Source organism: Nyctereutes procyonoides, unplaced genomic scaffold (genome assembly GCF_905146905.1).
Source record: "Nyctereutes procyonoides isolate TBG_1078 unplaced genomic scaffold, NYPRO_anot_genome, whole genome shotgun sequence".
Classification (NCBI taxonomy): Eukaryota; Metazoa; Chordata; class Mammalia; order Carnivora; family Canidae; genus Nyctereutes; species Nyctereutes procyonoides.
Window position 1 is genome coordinate 42,590,777 of NW_026575049.1, and position 18,772 is coordinate 42,609,548.

Consider the following 18,772-nt stretch of genomic DNA (forward strand, 5'->3'; position numbering starts at 1 on the left):
TGCTTGTGCTCACTGTCAAATGAATAAAGAACATCTTTTAAAAAATATATTATATGAAGGTGCTATTACTCAGAGTATTTAAAATAGGTACATGAGGGGCACCTGGGTGGCTCAGTCCATTAAGCATCCAAATCTTCATCTCCGCTCAGGTCTTAATCTCAGAGTTCTGTATTCAAGCCCTGTGTTGGGCTCCACACCAAGCGTGGAGCCTGCTTAAAAATTAAAAAAAAAAAAAAATAGGTATGGGATCTATTATTCTTGGGAATGTAAACCATTACAGTATGTATTAAGTAGTGGTACATGCTGCTTAAGTTTGTGGCAGTAGGGGCGCCTGTGTGGATTGGTCAGTTGAGCATCTAACTCTTGATTTTGGCTTAGGTCATAATCAGGGTCATGCGATTGAGCCCTGAGTTGGGCTTCCTGTACTGCAGCAGTCTGCTTAAGACTTTGTCCCTCCCCCTGATCTCTCACTCTAAGTCTTTAAAAAAAAAAAAAGTTTGTATAAGTGTGTACTCTGTAAGAAAGGTGCATGATAACCATTTCTTTAAAGTTGTTTAAATGTATAAACAGTTAAGCTGTTTGAAGCAGTTTTAGCTTAGGGTCTCAATTCATTTCTTTGAACGATCTTTTATTTCTATCCTAAGATGTAACTTAATACTGTCATTTTAACAGGTGATTTTGAAGATACTACAACTAGACACTCAGAAAATCCAGAGAATTCAAGATGTGTTGTTTTTAATATGGCAGTATATTGAACTACACTTAAAAGTTGATTACAGTTAACTGAATCCCAGGATTATAATTTATTTCAGGTAAACTTTCTTCTACTTTTAAGAATATTTAATGAAGAACTTTTTGTTGGTGTTGTAAATGTAAACCTTTTTTATAAAATGTTCCCTAAATATTATTACTACTCTTTGTAAGCAATTTAGACTTCTAAATCTTCCCTCTTTCAAGTAAACACCAATAGTGTGATCTTGAAATGATTAGCAGTACTCAGTCTCTTTATTTGCAAAGTCCGTGTTTGTAAATTTGCCTACTGAAATTTATCTGTAACCCCAAAATCAGGATGTGCAGTGCTTTTGAGTTTGTGGACACATACAGTGTGGTGAAAATTCTGAGGCATCTGACACACTTCCAGTTGAGGTTGAACGAGAGGACAAGGACACTTTGCCTTCTTGTTTCAGCTCCCAAATTGTCAACACTGTGTCCTTTTCCACAGTGTACATTTTCTAAAATTTTATACCTTAGTGATTTCACAGTTTAAAATAGCCCCCAAGCATAGTGTTATCTGTTGTTCTCAGCACAGGAAGGCTGTTATCAGCCTTATAGAGAAAATACATGTTAGATAAGTTTTGTCCAGGCACAAGCTACAGTGCTTTTGGCCATGAATTTGAGGTTGTCAGAGAATCAGTAGGCCCCGGAGCTGAGTTTGGGTTGCTTCCAACAGTGGTCCCAACTCCGCCATTCCAAAAAAGTATCTGCATAATGAACGGTTTCTTTTCCCAAACCAAGTATGTAAAACAGTGATGTCTACTTTTAGGTATGGAGAGAAATCAAGGTTGTTGCTAGCATTTTGTATGCTTAAAGGCATTCCTCTGTTACACTGGCTTGGGTTATTTCCTTTAAGCAAGTTATTTACAAATCTCTTACTTTCATAAGAACTAAGAGTACTGCTGTTTTGCCAATATTGTAAGATTAGAACTTATTTATCTTCCTCTTAAAATCACTAGGCTTGGTTTCCCTTTAACTTTTGCTGAGGGCTGAACTGGAAGGTAACTCCTGTTGATTTGATTATTTCCCTATAAAGAATGTGCTTTGGAAGTAACCTCAGTAAACTAATTTTTCATGGTTTCTTCAAGTAAAAAAATACACATCAGATAATATAGTTCATAAAAAACTTTAATGTAAGGCACTGTTGTCCAAAGTTAAATGAGGGATAACAGCCCACACGATGCCATCTGCCCCATCACAGGCAGCAGGTACAGTTCCCACTCAGGAAGAGATATGACATGACAGTTCCTCAGTGGTGATACTATCTCCCAAAGCATGGACTAATAGTTTTCCTTAAAACAAAAAAGTAACTATCTTAGACTGATAACTGAAGAACAAACATCTTAAGGGGAAAAAAACCCAGAAAACCATATCAACTATTGTAGTCTCAAAAGAAGGTTTCTAAGAGTTCCCATGTTTGTAAGAGGTCCAAGAAATGCATGTCTTTTGTTGTCTATTAAGTCCCCATGACAAGAAAGGATCAAGTTAGAAGCATGTCCTTGGTTCAGACTGTGCTTAATGAGAAATAAGGGACTATATGCATAAATGGGTTGGAGGACCAAACTTCTATTTGCCTCTTGATTCCAAAACATTCAGCTGATTTCACCTCAAGGGCAGTAATGCAAATTCTTAAGAATGTCTTCATTTACTTTCATTGAATACTTTAATATAAGAACCTTAAGAAAACTGGATTCTTGATTTATTGGTAGCCTATAACTTGTGTTTTAACATTGCTCTACAGTGCTAAAGACCTTATCTACTGTCTTGCAGTAATTTTTTGGATAACCTTTACTCCTAATCATCAGTAAGACACTTCCAAGTTCTTACCAAAAATCCATCTCCAGGAGTGAGTCATCCAGGAAAGGAAAATTTTGCTTTAAGTAGATAAAGTGGTGTTTATATGCATTAGGCCAAGCAATCCACTCAAGGTTCTAACAGTTTTTAAAAATTAAGTCACAATACAGCTGAACAAGGAACGTGGTGGTTCTGATGAGGTATTATTTTGACATTTTGGTCTCAGAAGGTGTTTCTCCAGTATCCAATGTCTTCAACAACCGGAAAAGGCCAGCAGCTTCTCGTATCCTACTGAATTCAATACAGAATGCCTGCACTTCTATAAACAAGTCCTGCACATTAATAATTTTGTTTCGGATCAAGGACTGGAGAAAGACACACACAAGACGAACCAAACGATTCTGAAAAAAAGAAAGCCAGTTTTAGTGTATCCATTTTCTTGGCAGGTATTTATAAAATTTACAATTACAAAAATTTCTGTTACTTACCTGCATGTATTTGTCCTTAATTTGTTCACAAGTAGAGATGCAATTTGATATATAAAGGTGAATAAATTCAGGAGGTAGATCAACAGCAGTAGTTAGTCTGTTTCATAAAGTTAAAAAGTTAGGGCTGTTAAACACTGTTAACCAAAGAGAAATTTATATTTTATGGTTACTTATTTCTAACTTAGGATCAGTTACCTAGTTGTAAACATATTTATGTAAATGAGCCTGAGCCATTCTGCTTGTTAATAAAGAGGATTTCCATTTTTAAGTCTGTACTTAGCATTACACATGGTAATTACTCATTTTTTAAAAAACATTTCTGTGTGTCCTCGGTTGAATCATAATTCAGTTAACGGTCTTCAAGCTCTCATAAGTAACATTTACTAAACCCCGATTATGCCTAAATGCTATATGCAAGATGGTATATCTGAGAAGGAGGTATAGTTTAGTAAGTAAATAGTATACTACATATATATATAAATGCTAAAATGAGGGGTTTGCAAGAAGCAGTATAAATGAAAATATGGGAAAAGCCTTGAAAGGAACTGGAACCTAGAAGTGTTCCTTATAACCTAGTGGATGCTAGGAGGAAAAATCTTGGAATCTGGGATTAGTGTGGTACATTTAGGAACCTGGTGGTAGAGACCCAGACAGAAGGCATGGTGGCATATTAGAATCTTGTAAAGGAAAGCTGGTATTTTCCAAAGGATTCTGTGGGATAGGAATTCCATGTTCAGATAAAGGGATACTATGCTAACTATATAGTATGAATTTCCAAAAGAAATGTGACTATAGAACCCTTTTCCATAAGGCACTGAGGAACTAGTGCTCCAAGGAATAGTGGTGTGGTCACTTGAGATGGGGGGTGGGGAGCATAAGCAGACCTTGTCCTTTAAATTATTCTCTAGAAACAATAATACTGATTAAAAAGATGTGGTTATTCTTGGACTAAATCTGGTGAAGACAATAATGCTGTTAAGAATGTAGTGAAGGGGGAAGAAGCAAGCAGTCAGAGGTAGCTCAATCCAAGGACTGAACCAGAATCGAAGACCCTGAAGGAAGTGGGAGTCTTCACCGAAGGGGAAAGGCTTGAGCAGAGAATGCAGAAGTGAAGTATACTTTCAAAAAGCAGGTAACCAGTTTTGCCAGTGAAAGAAAGTAAGGTTGAAAAGAACACTCTCCTGTACACATACTTGTGATCACCCAGCTTCCAGCCAGGCGAAGCCACGCTTTTTCTCACTGGCTGGTAAGCCTAAATGGACATGGTCTTTAGCAAAATTTCAAGAAGGTTTAAAAAAATAAAAATAAAAAATCCCTGCCTTAAAGTCTGTTGCAAGTTTTTCCCTTCTGGCCAGTCAGCATCTATATTATACCCCACATACATACATACACACACACACCTGATTGAGTATAACACTTACCGATTTACAACTTCCATTGAATGCAAGGACATGTCCATATTGACCAGGACTGAAAAATACTCCGTGATCTGGCTTGACTGCATTAACTTCAGCAGCATTTCTATAGCAACTAGGGGGTTGTTTTCCACTAGGTCAGGAAGTTTGGCTGGAGTCAGGCCAATATGATAAACGAGTTTGGGGTCTTTTTCCAACTCACCCAGGAGCTAAATACAATCAAATTTTTAAAAAGAGGTTTTTGAGTCAAAAAAAAATTATCTGCATTGAACCAACTTCATAAATTTCTTCCTTCAAACCCATTATTTTAATCATGTCTTGAACTGCAAAGACTTTACAAATATGCTAATGATCTCTCCTCCTGGGCATTAAGCCAAACTTGGTATTGTCTGGTTGGCTATAATGTCTGGATTATATAACAATATCATCCTTAACGCCTTTGTAGACTTTTTCTGTCCTCAGCTAGAACCAAAAATAATTTAGTTGCCAACCAGCTCTCCAGAAAAGCACACACCACAGAGAACTGAGGAACAGGAGAAACAAGAGTACAGCCCCAGGTGGACAACAAATGCTTGAGGAGAGAAGCAGGAAGGGAAGAGGGAGAGCTGCCCTGTTGCAGTCCCTCACTTTGCAGGATGATGCAGTTCAGGTCCTACTCAACTATGTAATTCAAATAGTTCTCTTCAAAAATATAAGTGCTTTTTCTTCAAAATTCTCCACACTTCCTCCCTACTGGCAAATACCACAGTGAACTGTTTCAGGAATGGCCTAGCAAACAAAGTGAACTACAAACACTGTAATCACGATCACAAGTGAGATCTATCTTACCCCTCCTCTCCTAGAGTCAATGGTTCCAATAAGAGTTGATATATGTTGAATTATCAGTCTTTCCCCACCAGAGTAAAATGACCAGAACTGGAGAAGCAGAATGAAGATTCAGAGATCCAAGACTCCTTGGATGTAAAACCCTTCCTACTGCTGACTCCTGTTGACAGGGTCATTTTATTGGCCACTTAATGTGGAGGACTAAAGATAAGAAATGCTTATAATAAATAAATACCTGTGTTTGTTGAGGAGAAGATAAGGGGCTTTTGAAGGCTTTGGCCATTATTCGCTTGATCTCCACACCAGTGCTATTCTTGACACACATTGATTTGTCCCATTGAATCGTATGGTCAGGCTCTGTTGGATTCAGCCAAGCCAGCTCATCCTCACAAATGTGGAGTGGAGGTGGTGGACGAATAAACTCTGGGCGGAAATGGCCTTTAATGAGAACAGGAATATTTGTTTCATTTAGTAAGCTAACATCTATACATATCTTTATAAAGGTAACATGATAAAACACTCAAGGCTTCAAAATCCAAGGCAGAGATGATTTAGAAATTCAGGGTTTTATTCAGAATACCAACAAAACGAAATATCAATAGAACATCATTTTGCTAGACACCAAATCTATTATTCAAGAGAGAAAGGCACTACCATGATCTGGCAATTTTTAATTCAAGCATGATCACCACTCAGAAGCAAAGGATACAACTTCACATACTGGTAAAAATTCTTATGGGAAAAATGAAATGCCATTTGATTTCGTTCATCCTACTCTTGGTTACCATTATTTTTATTCAGAGACCACTATTATTTGTAACTTTTTTCTTTGCATTTCATGAAATGGCAGGAAACAGAAAAGTATAGCTGCTTTTTGACATTTTCAAAATGACATTTGAATCCCCTAATTCAAAAATCCCGTACTCCTGTTCATAAAACTGTACAAGAAAATGCAGTGACTCAATACTTCAACTATTTTGTGAAACAACATTGATTCCTAAGTTTAAAAACCCACTAAAGGGATCCCTGGGTGGCGCAGCGGTTTGGCGCCTGCCTTTGGCCCAGGGCGCGATCCTGGAGACCCGGGATCAAATCCCACGTCGGGCTCCCGGTGCATGGAGCCTGCTTCTCCCTCTGCCTGTGTCTCTGCCTCTCTCTCTCTCTCTCTCTGTGACTATCATAAATAAATAAAAGTTAAAAAAATTATTAAAAAAAATAAAAACCCACTAAAATAAACACTGGCTGGGATTTTTATACCTCATTTTGGTTTCCACACAAGGCCCTAAGGTGGCCTATTCCAATCATGGATCCTAGCCCATGCCAAATTTGAGACTAGTTTATTGAGGTTTTCTAGCTAAGAATCATCAGTTTATCTTGAACTATTCTCTCATTTTTATCACCAGGACTAGCATCTCCATCTCTTTTCAGAGTATTTAAAAAAAGATAAAAATTTTGACATTTTATGAGAAGCACTACTACTGTGATGAAACATTTCCATGAAGTACAGATGCCTCATGTTAGCTAGATTGAATATCTAATTGATTGGGGTTTTCACATACCTTTCTGGTGGCTCATGCAACACAAAGTTGTCCTTAAACAAATGTTAAATAAAAATCAGCATGTGCCATGGGCCTTCAGGCACACCGGTGACTGGATGAGACCTCAGTTATTAAGCCCATTTATGCCAAAGATGTGTTAATGGCATTAAAGTCATGTAAGTTTAAAATTCATGGTAACACTGTAATTTGGAGAACATTTTCCTTATTCTTAAGCATAAAGCATGCCTTCATCATTAAAACCACATAGAAGCCCGTGAAACCAAAAGATGCAGCTATCGGATTTCATGTTCAGTAGGTGTTTTCTTTGAATTAAAGTAAATTAGGAACTATAAGATTAGTAAAACTTTACAAGGGAGAAGGTAATGATAAGATTAATAAAGCACTAAAAAAGAAAAAGGTAATACATTACAAAAGACTCATTTTTGTAAAATCTATCTTCCAGAATGCTGCTGATAATAAAAAATTTGGTATGTAATTTTATTACAGAAGAAACTAAACTGACCACCTCTACTCTGTTCTACTAGACGCTAGGAGGTTTTTCACTGAATTCAAGTCTAGGGAGCAACAAAAAATAACTGCTTTAGAAAACCAAGTCTCAGGGTATTGGTAAAATAAAACCCAAGTACATAAAATTGTATGTACCTACTTTCAATAGGCGGCTTTGGTCCACTGACTAAAGCTTCTGTGATTTGAGAGGCAACCGAGCTGTCAAATCCAGAATTTGAAGAATCTGGGTCCGGGTCACTGAGAATACTAGGGAAGCTAGCCTTACTTTGGGTTGGCAATTCAGACTGACGTTCTGAAAAAGGATAAAATAAGAGATATTTTTAAATTGAGGGTACCACAGGGCAAGAGAATAGACAAGCTACTAATTGGGGATATAAACAAAAGGCAAGATTCAATCTATGTTTTTGTATTGTCTTGTTTTTTTCCAAAAACTACAAATCAAGCAGCCAGAAGCAGCTACAGTCAGGCCTCTCAGCCAGCTGTGCTGGGGGCCACTCCTACCCCTTAGAGCACCCTGAGCCATTGCAGACCATTCACAACAGGAAGGTACATACAGCCCACACAACAGATACCCCTACAGTGCCTGGTACTTGTGACCAAAGAGGATTGAGTCAGTACTGGGCTCCTCAGGGCATTTTATTTTTTTCTTTTTTTAAAGATTTTTAAAATTTATTTATTCATGACAGACACAGAGAGAGAGGCAAAGACACATGCAGAGGGAGAAGCAGGCTCCATGCAGGGACTCGATCCCAGGTCTCCAGGATCAGGCCCTGGATTGAAGGCGGTGCTAAACCGCTGAGCCACTGGGCTGCCCATCAGGGCGTTTTCTATATAAGGCCACTATTTACAAGATGAGGAGACTTAACTGACATACCTACTACATAAAAACAAACAGAGACTCAGACAAAATGAGACAGAGGAATATGTTCTGAATAAAAAAACAACTCAAAACCTCAAAAAAAGAAACTAAAGGAAATGAGATAAGCAATCTACCTGATGAAGAGTTTGGGTAATGGTCATAAAGATCCTCACTAGAGAGAAAAGTGAATGAAGTCAGAACAGAGCTGGAGAATACAACTGAAATGAAAACTACACTAGAGAATCAACTGCAGATAAGCAGATAAAGACAGTATCAGTGATCTGGAAGACAGGGTAAAGGAAACCACCCAAGCTGAGCAGCAAAAATATTAAAAAATTTTTAAATGAGGCTAGGTTAAAGAATTTCTTCTGTTCAAGTATAATGTTTGCATTATAGGGAAACTCAAAAGAAGAGGCAGAAAACATTTGAAGAAATAATCACTGAAAACTTCCCTAACCAGGGAAACAGCCAGGTACAGGAAGCAGATAGCCCCAAGAAGGTCCACATCAAGACACATAATTAAAATGTCAAAAATTGGGGCACCTGGGTGGCTCAGTGGTTGACTGTCTGCCTTTGGCTCAGGGTGTAATCCCGGGTCCTGGGATCAAGTCTCACATTGGGCTCCCCACAGGGGCCTGCTTCTACCTCTGCCTATGTCTCTACCTCTCTCCTGTGTCTCTCGTGAATAAATAAAAATCTTTTAAAATAAATAAAATGTTAAAAATTAAGGATAAAAGAGAATCTTAAAAGCAGCGAGAAAAGGCACATAGTTACACAGGAAACCCCATAAGGCTATCTGATGTTCTTTCAGCAGGAACAGCAGGTCAGAAGAAAGTGGCATGATCCATTCAAAGTGCTAGGAAAAAACATGAGAGTACTTGCCCCAGCAAGGTTATCACTCGGAACTGAAGGACAGAGTTTATCAGACAAACAAAAGTTAAAGGAGTTTACCACCACTAAACTAGCCTTACGAGGGGCAGCCTGGGTGGCTCGGCAGTTTAGCGCCTGCCTTCAGCCCAGGGCATGATACTGGGAACCTGGGATCGAGTCCCACGTCGGGCCCTACATGGAGCCTGCTTCTCCCTCTGCCTGTGTCTCTGCCTCTCTCTGTGTGTCTCATGAATAAATAAATAAAATCTTAAAAAAAAAAATAAAATGTGGAACACAGGGTGTCAGGTGGGGAAGTAAAAATATAATGCTTTCAGAATGTGTTCAAACTTAACCATTACCTTAGACTGGTATATACAAAGAATATTATATACGAACATGAGTAACCACCAGTCAAAAACCTAGAATAGATTCAGAAAAAAGGAAAAGAATCCAAGCCTAACACTAAATAAAGTCATCAAACATAAGGGTAGAGAGCAAGGGAAGAACAGAGAACTGCAAAAACATCTGGAAACAACAAAATGGCAAAAAGTATGTATCAATGAAGATTTACTTTAAAAATAAATTAAGTGCCCATTTACTTTTAATTCAAAAGGCATAGGGTAACTGGGTAAAAAGACAACACCTATTTATATGCTTCCTACAAGAGACACAAACATCAAACCCAAAGACAGACTGAAAGTGAAGGTATCCCATGCAAATGGATGGGGGAAAAAAAGTTGGGTGGCAAGACAAACTAGACCTAGAGCCTAAAACCAAGACCAAGCCTAGCTGGCTCAGTTGGTATTGGTAGAGCATGGGACTCTTAATCTCAGGGTCGTGAGTTCAAGCCCCACATTGATTGGGCTTGGAACCTACTAAGTACATACATATATACATAGGGGCACCTGGGTGACTCAGATGGTTAAGTGTCGGACTTTAGCTCGGGTCATGATCCCAGGGTCCTGGGATAGAGCCCCATGGCAGGCTCTGCACTCAGCTGGGAATCTGCTTCTCCCCTCTTGCTTTCATACAGCAAAGGAAACCATTAAAATGAAAACATACTGAATGGGAGAAACTATTACAAATTCTGTATATGGTAAAAGGTTAATATCCAAAATAACTCCTACCACACCAAAAAAAAAAAAAAAAGGATTTAAAAATGGGCAGAAGATCAGAACAGACAGTTCTCTAAAGATATACAGATGACCAACAGACACATGAAAACAGGGACGCCTGGGTGGCTCAAGGGTTGAGCGTCTGCCTTCGGCTCAGGTTGTGATCCTGGGGGTCCTGGGATCAAGTCCCACATCAGGCTTCCTGCATGGAGCTTGCTTCTCCCTCTGCCGGTGTCTCTGCCTCTCTCTCTCTCTCTCTCTCTCTCTTTCTCTCATAAATAAATAAAATCTTTGGGGGAAAAAAAGCCTTAAAAAAAAAATGGACTGACTTCAACAACCATTTAATTAAAAAAAAAAAAAAAGATTGAATGGCCAATAAACCTTTGAAAAGATGTTCAGGGCAGCCCCGGTGGCCCAGCGGTTTAGCGCCGCCTTCAGCCTGGGGTGTGATCCTGGAGACCCGGGATCGAGTCCCACATCAGGCTCCCTGCACAGAGCCTGCTTCTCCCTCTGCCTGTGTCTCTGCCCCCTCCCCTCTCTGTCCTGAATAAATAAATAAAATCTTTAAAGAAAAAAAAGTTCAACCTCACTGGTGGGGGTGTGGGGATCAGTCAAAACACAAGATACTATTACATACCCTTCAGACTGACAAAAATTAAGCCTGAAATCATCAGATGCAGAGAATGTCAGGTAATTTGCACACTGCTAATGGGAATGAAACATGGCACAGCAACTCTGGAAAACAATCTGCCACTAGCTAGTTAAGTTTTACATTTGCTTATCTCCCTAGAAAAAATATTTTCACATGTACTACCAGAATGTACATAGCAACATTATGTCCCTTAATAGTAAAATGGGGGGATTCCTGGGTGGCTCAGGGGAATCCCTGGGTGGCTCAGCAGTTTGGCGCCTGCTATCGGCTCAGGTCATGATCCTGGAGGCCTGGGATCAAGTCCCACATCGGGCTCTCTGCATGGAGCCTGATTCTCCCTCTGCCTGTGTCTTTGCCTCTCTCTCTGTGTCTCATGAGTAAGTGAGTGAAGTCTTTAAAAAGAAAAAAAAAAAAGTAAAATGGATGGAGAACTTGATATTCCATTGTATGAATGTCACAACAGCAATGAAAATCAACCACTACAATTCATCAACATGGATTCACTTTACAATTAACACCCAAAAGAACACCGCATGTTTCCACATATATCTCAAGTTGAAGAACATCCAAAGTTAAACTACAGGCATATATAAAGGTGAGGGCGATAAAGTAAATCCTGATTATCACAAAAGTGAGGTTAGTGATGGGGGAGAAGGGGATCAGCTAGTAAGAGAAACACCCAAGGAGACTCTAGGTCCTGAAACATATTTCTTAACCTAGATGATGCTGCTCCAGGGTCACTTTATAATTCCTTAATACATGCAGATTTTATGAAACTACATATTTCAGATTTTGTAATCTTTTAAAGATTGATTGATTTATGATAGAGAGAGAGAGAGAGAGAGAGGCAGAGACACAGGAGGAGGGAGAAGCAGGCTCCATGCCGGGAGCCCGACGTGAGACTCGATCCTGGGACTCCAGGATCATGCCCTGGGCCAAAGGCAGGTGCTAAACCGCTGAGCCACGCAGGGATCCCCAGATTTTGTAATTTTTAAAAAAGATCTTATTTATTTATTTGTGAGAGACACAGAGAGGGACTCAGAGACATAGGCAGAGGGAGACAGATTTTGTAATTTTGAAAAGACAGGGCTAAATTCCTGATTCCTTAAAGAGCTATCAGTGTTAATAAAAACAAACAAACATGGATTCAGTGGAAAAACTGTCAGACATGAAAGATGCCTTGTATCTATAACATGTTCAACTTCATTCATTTAATAGGAAAAATTCTAACTAAAATCATCCCAAGATGCTGTTTTCTCCTATTGCTAGCTAAAGTACAGAAAATGAACATACTATTGACAAAAATATAGGAAAAATGTTTATTTTTTTTAGGAAAAATGTTTAAATTGGCACAATGTGTAGTAAAATAACAAGTTATTTTTAATTTAAAATTAAATTAAATCTGGAATTTTTAATAAAGTCTCTGAAATATTGACATTGTTAATAGGGTAAAAAAAAAATGCCCCTTGTAGTTACTTTTGTATAACTTGTCTGCTTGTTTATTTAAAGCTAAAAAAAATGCAACTGCATCCTCCATAAATACACCTCTGGTCCATAGATCCTACTGCAAGACATGAATTGCAGGCCTCTGCAAAGGTGAATTTGTGTGTAGCCAGCTCCAGAGAAGATAAGTGCAGCACTTTTTTCCCCCCTGATATTTGTAAAAATGCATGGATTAGGACATCTTCAATCTGGGTAGGAGACAGCAAGTTTAGCCATTTTGCCAAGCTTTCTCGAGACTAACTCTAGCATATATTCCTTTCTGGGCTTGATATACTTTAAAACTTTCTCACAGTTGAACTCAAGTCATCCGAAGTTGCAAGGGAGATCAGATCTGATTCTCACGTTATTGAATATAAAGCAAAAGCCCTCAGAATATATATCCCTTCTGAAGGTAAAATGACTGAAACTGCCTGTCACACCTCTGTACCCAGCTCTCATACAATCTTTCAAGAAATAATCATATTTTATTTCGGTGAGTAGATTATATCTAGCACTAGTGAATTAGCATTTCTGCATACCTTCAACCTTAAAAGTCTTAAAAAGATTTCTCGATTTCAGAAAATAAACATTGTTCTAATGTGATACTCAGGAGTTAAAAAGTGAGGGTCGGAATGTTCCAAGGAAAAAGCAGTTTATTGAACGATGTCACCTTGTATAAGAAACCAAATGTCACAGACGCAATAAGTCTAGTAAGAAGGATGGGGGACTGTCAAAGTTAATACTGCAGCTCACTCAGTCACAAGGTGAAGGGTTCACAAATTTGCCCATATATTAGAATTTCCCTAATCAATCACTCTCAGAGCAGTCTAGCAAAAGGTGCCTCTTCTACCTTCCCTACTCAGAGAGGCTCTGACCATCCAGGTCAAGAAAGCTCCTATTTTCTATCACAACACGCTTCTGCTTCAAGAGATCCCATTCATTCATTTATATGCGTCCCACAGAAGGCGCCAAAGCAATCTTGAAACAGCAGGACAGGGGAGCTTTCACACATCCTGACTTCAAAACATACTACAAAGCTACTGTAAGCAAATGTGTGAAGTGAAATACAGACAGACAAAGCAGTGATCACTGAATAGAGAACCCTGAAATAAACCCTTCCATATAAGGTAGAATGATTTTCACCAAGGGTGCCAAGAGAAACCATGTGGACTATTCAGGGTCCCCTAAGTTTCCGTATGAATTTTACAATGGGTTTTTCCATGTCTGCAAAACATATTGTTCAGATTTTAATAGAAATTGCATTGAATCTGCAGATCACTTTGACATTAGGGACTTTTTTTTAAACCTACTAAATTTTATCCAGCATTCTTCTTAAATTGAAAAAGCAATCAATTCAAGTGAAAACTCAGAATGAATTTATATACCACATTAGCAAGGATCTAGTACAGAGGGTACGTTTCTCATGGAAGTTATGAAGCTTTTAGCACAATTACAAAGACCTTCATTTTAAGTGGGAACCCTTCAAAAAGGGGGGGGAGGGGAGCCTAATGCTACTACACAAGAATACCCAAACCACTGATTGCTCCTTACCAGCCAAGGCTAGCTGAAGCCCACTAATATCCACAGACTGGCCCATGTTTCCAACGTCCATCAATGCAATCTGTCGAGGTGTCTTCTTGAAGAGTTCTCTTGGGGGTGCCAGCATTAGCTGGGAAAGAAAAAACTTTTCTGGTGGAGTTATAGGAGGTAAAAATCCTGTAAACAAAAATGTATAACAATTTCTCCAATGGTTATTTTTAAAAATTAACTTGACTGGTAAAATTAGCATTTGCTACTTGCCATTTCCACTCACATATTTTTAAAGACAAAATTATTTAAGTTTCAGTTAACCAAATATATACATTTATGAAAACGCAATTAAATATACCCCTTGAAATTCTGTGATTTGTGGCAATATCAAAAATATGAAACTTAAATTTTTAACTATTAAAAGCTTTGTATCCAACATGCAAAGGCTAGAGCTTAAACATGCAAGCAAAAACAAATAAAAAAAGCTAATGCTCAGAAATGCTTTTTCTCCCTTGCTTCTGTGAGCAACCGTACAAGCTGAAGAGACCAGAAGCATCAGCAGCACAGGTACACATGTCACACCTGCTTCAGTGCACAGTATAGCCACAAAATTCCCCCAGTGCTGACTGCTGTTCCTTTCTGTCATGTTCTGTTGCTCACCAAGCCTCATCTGTCCCACAGCAGCACTGTTGCCAGACTCTGTTCCCTCATCTTCATCTCCCCTCCTTTCTTGTCTAGACTCCAGGACAGCCTTCCTCACTTTCCCAGCTCCGAGTTCGGACTCCTGCCCACCTATCACCCACAGTCCACATTCCCACTTACCACTTAAGTTATATTTCTAGGTACGAATCTCACATTACTTAACCTGTTTACACAGAATTAAACCCCAAATTCTGCACCATGAGATCCTTCATAATCTAGTTCTGACCCACTTTCCTAATCTCATCTCTCGAACTCCCCTCCAACCCACATATCCTACACTCCAGTTACACAAAATCTCCCAGGTTCTCAGACTGCTGATTTCAGAACATCCAATATACCCAGTTCTTTAAAAACACCCGACAGGGCCACACCCTTCCCTCATACACCCCGTATCCCACCCCTAACCAAGATCCAGCAAAAACCTCACTCCTTCTAAGAACCTCTCCAGCCACACAGGTGGTTGGTCGTCTGTGCCACTGGGCATTTCGTATGTGACCTCTAGTACAACCCTTACTCCACTGGGTCATGGCTACATTTATGTCTCCTCAACCAGACCTCAAGCTTCTTGAGTGAAGAGAAGCTGTCTTATTTACATCTAGATATATTCTCAGTCCTACCTCTGCATCAGAATCACCTGAAAAACTTTAAAAATATATCCATTAGATGCTCACTCTAGACATACAATACAAGCCCCGGTATTGATATTCCCTGTTTTCCATTTAAGCACCATCCTTACTTTAATGAAAGTAATAATAATAGTGATTAACAGTTATTGTAAATACTTCTATTTCTCATAATAACCCTACCAGCTAGGAATTATTACTATCTGCATTTTACAAACAAAGAAACTGAGGCACAGAGAGGTAAAATAACTTATCCATGGAGTCCTCCCCGGACAGATTTGTGTTTACAATGCAGTCTATGGTCTGAATCTAGGTTTAGGCTCCCGGCATTTGAAAAGGACCTAAGTCATCCTTCCCCTGCCTGAGCTGGCCTTCAGAATTCAAAGGGCTCTCTGAGTAAATCCCACGCTGTCCCCATTGTCTGCTAGGGGCCTCCTAGGTTGGGCTTAGGCCTCCCAAGATATGTTGCATTACCTTCCGGGCATTCTCAAACTTAATGAAAGCCTCCTTGGGTACGAGTACCCTAAGGACATCTCAATCTACACAAAGTTTGCTCCTCTTACATAAGAGCAGCGCAATAAACCAACCACGAGATGCTTTAGATCGAGAGGAGATGCCAAGCATGAATGCCAACTAGCTTACGGGGTCGAAGCCCTCCAGGGCCACGAAAAACTTCTTGGTATTATCTCAAAACCCACTGCCTTCACCTTTTAACTCTGTATAGTGACCCCTACCTAGACAGTGCGCTTTTTCCCCCACGGTCTAGTACCGGAAGATCACACTTTCCCACCTCTGTCTGCTTCCCCCACTGCATGGGGCTTTGTCTCACTAATCACCACCCTCTCTGTGCCTTTCTCCTTTCCTGGCTGAGCCTTCTCCCAAAGTCAAGTCTCATAAAGCATCTCTTTGGATGAATGAATGAATGAATATAAATAAATAAATAAATAACTAAGAAGGCGGCCTCGAATGAAACCCACTGATCCGATCTCACCGACACTGCACAAATCTACATTTCGCATAATGCCCAGCAGTCCTGCGTGTTCTAAGGTAGGCCGCGAATCTGCGACGACCTTCTACCCTCTGCCCACCCCACTATCCAGGGCGGGGCACGCAGGAGACCGGCGAAGGCGGCGGCCAAACCATTAAACACCGCTTGGTGTCTATCTCCGCCCGACAAGCTCTCCGGGCTCTGGACTTCATCGGGTCGACGGACACCTCCACGCGGGAGCAGAGGATCTTAGCTACGACCGAGTCACACGCCAGGCGGGCTTCACGGGAACGGGGTGCGCCTGCGGGGCTACCGCTCCGGGCCGCGGCCCCGGGTCCGTGGGAGCTACCGCGTCTCCGCTCTTCGGCCGAGCTCGCCCGGGCGCAGGCGGAAAGCGCCCGAAGCCTGCCCAGCGCACACCTGGGCTCCGGGGAGCGGCGCGCCGCGGGCGTACCTGAGAGCGGCGGCCTGTCGGGCTCCTGGCCGCCGCGGGCGGGCGGCGCGGGGTTGAGCAGGTGCGCGAAGCTGGCGGCGAAGGGGTTGGCGGCGAGCGGCTCGGTGCGGTACATCTCCCAGAGCAGGTAGAGCGCGGTGAGGCGCTGCGCCGCGCTGGGCAGCAGGTCCGGCTGCTGCAGCAGCATGACGAGCACCGAGCCCAGGCGGAAGTGGTCGGCCTTGCTGAAGTAGTGGTGGAAGGCGGTGGACAGGCCCTCGAAGGTGCTGCCGCCGCCCGCCTCCTCCGAAATGATGCTCAGCAGGCTCGAGAGCTCCTTCGGGGTCAGGCTCATCCTGCCCGCGGGGCCCCCCGGGCCTCCACTGCCCGGCCCGGGGCCGCCTGCTCCGCCTCTGCCGCCGCCGCCGCCGCCGCCGGAGCCGGAGCCGGAGCCTCCCGGGCCGCTCCTGGACGCCGATCCCGCCGCCTCCCGGGCACCCCTCTGCTCCGCGGCGGTGAGAAGCCGGCCAGACGCCGCGCTCACGCCGCCACCGGGCATCAACCTCGCCCGCCCGCCCCGCTTCCCGGCCGCAGTGGCCCTGGCGCCGGCTCGCCCCGTCCCCACGGCCGTAAAGCACGCTGTGACACGACAGCGTCGCAAACAAAACACGTCGGGGAAGCCGGGCCGCTGCAGAGCGGAGGGGCAGCGCGGAGCGGGAGCGCGGCCGGGGAGCGCGGCCGCGGAGCGAGGCCGCGGAGGGGATCCGGAGACGCTGGGGGGCGGGGTGAAGCGGCCGGAAGTGGGGTGGCGGCCTCGGGCTGCGGGGGTCCTGGCGCGGGCGCGCGCGGGCGCGCGCGGGCGCGGGGGGCGGGGTCTGCGCCTCGACCCCAGGCGGACCTGCGCGGAGCCCCGCGTCGGGCTCCCCGCACGGAGCCTGCTTCGCCGTCTGCCTGTGGCTCTGCCTCTCTCTCTCTCTCTCTCTCTCTCTCTCTCTCTCTCTCTCTCTCTCTCTCTCTCTCTCTCTCTCTCTCTCTCTCCACGCTCTCATGCGTGGGTAAATAAAATCTTTAATAAAAATAAAAAATAAGTGCGACTAACTGAACGAGGACCTTTCTCGTAGCCAAAGTTAATGTCCAGTCTTACCGTCCTTTTTTGCACAAATGCAATCCTATTACACTTGAGTTTTTGTACATGGTTATGTTAACGGGGTTTTGAGAAAATGTTTCCAATAAATACTCAACAGAATTGTGCAACTTTTTTATCCTGCCTGCCCCGAGGCGCTGGTTCCAGCCCCCGAAGACGGCGGTCCGGGTTTGAAAAAAACAAAAGTACCGCCCCGGTGACTCCGGGCTGAAACCCAGTGGCTTTCCCCAGGCTTGCCCAGCCCCTCCCTGGACCTGCAGGAACCGACGGGATTTCTCCAGCGATTTCCACCGGGCGGGCACGTTTGGGAAAGCCGGGCTGCGCTGAACAATGCTAGCAGCTCAAGAGTCATTTAGTTAAGTAAAAAAAAAAAGTATATATATATATATATTTTTTATATATTTTATTTTATATATTTTATTTTATATATATATATATATTTTAAGATTTTACTTATTCATGAAAGACACAGAGAAATAGAGGCAGAGACACAGGCAAAGGAAGAAGCCGACTTCCTGCTAGGAGCCTGATGTGGGACTGGATCCCGATTCCTGGGATCACGCCCCAAAGCCGGAGGCAGAGGCTCAACCGCGGAGCCACCCAGACGTCCCTAGTTCAGTAAATTCCAAACCAAAACTGAAGGAAGAGAAATGGCTGGATCACCAGTGTGCCAGTCATGAAGGCTTCTTCAATTTACTGCTAGATTACCCACTAGAAAGGTCCTGCCAAGACCATTTATTTTTGTCTTAAGCAGAGCCCAACAATGGACTTGAACTCAGGAACTCGAGATCAAGACTTGAGCTGACATCGAGAGTTGGGTGCCCAACTGACTGAGCCACCCAGGTGGCCCCAAAACATTTATAACAGCAGCCTACGTATGCTACACCTGGACTGTTGGGAAACTGATTTGAATTAGCTTGAAAATATTCTTTTTTTTTTTTTTTTTTTTACTATGGTAAATAAACCTTATTGTATTTGAGCCGTTTTTCATTGTGGGATCTATTTGTAATAG

The 18,772-nt window shown here is 42.1% G+C and overlaps 2 protein-coding genes across 3 annotated transcripts in view; one reads left to right on the forward strand and one right to left on the reverse strand.

Annotated features, from left to right (window-relative positions):
- RNF149 (ring finger protein 149) overlaps positions 1–3,055 on the forward strand; it is a 32,005-nt gene extending 28,950 nt beyond the window's left edge. The window contains exons 9-10 of one of the 2 annotated variants that reach the window (XM_055327928.1): positions 673–812; positions 2,795–3,055. The gene's annotated coding sequence lies outside the window, so the exon portion shown is untranslated. The remainder of the gene's footprint in view (positions 1–672; positions 813–2,794) is intronic. The other variant, XM_055327929.1, reaches the window with a different exon arrangement.
- Positions 1,885–17,396, reverse strand: CNOT11 (CCR4-NOT transcription complex subunit 11). Its single transcript, XM_055327927.1, has 7 exons — positions 16,638–17,396; positions 13,892–14,056; positions 7,502–7,654; positions 5,532–5,734; positions 4,478–4,680; positions 3,057–3,153; positions 1,885–2,969 (listed from the first exon to the last, which is right to left on the reverse strand). The coding sequence occupies exons 1-7, from the start codon at positions 17,173–17,175 to the stop codon at positions 2,772–2,774; spliced, it is 1,557 nt and encodes a 518-aa protein (XP_055183902.1). The 5' UTR covers positions 17,176–17,396; the 3' UTR covers positions 1,885–2,771.
- Positions 17,397–18,772: the final 1,376 nt, after the last annotated feature.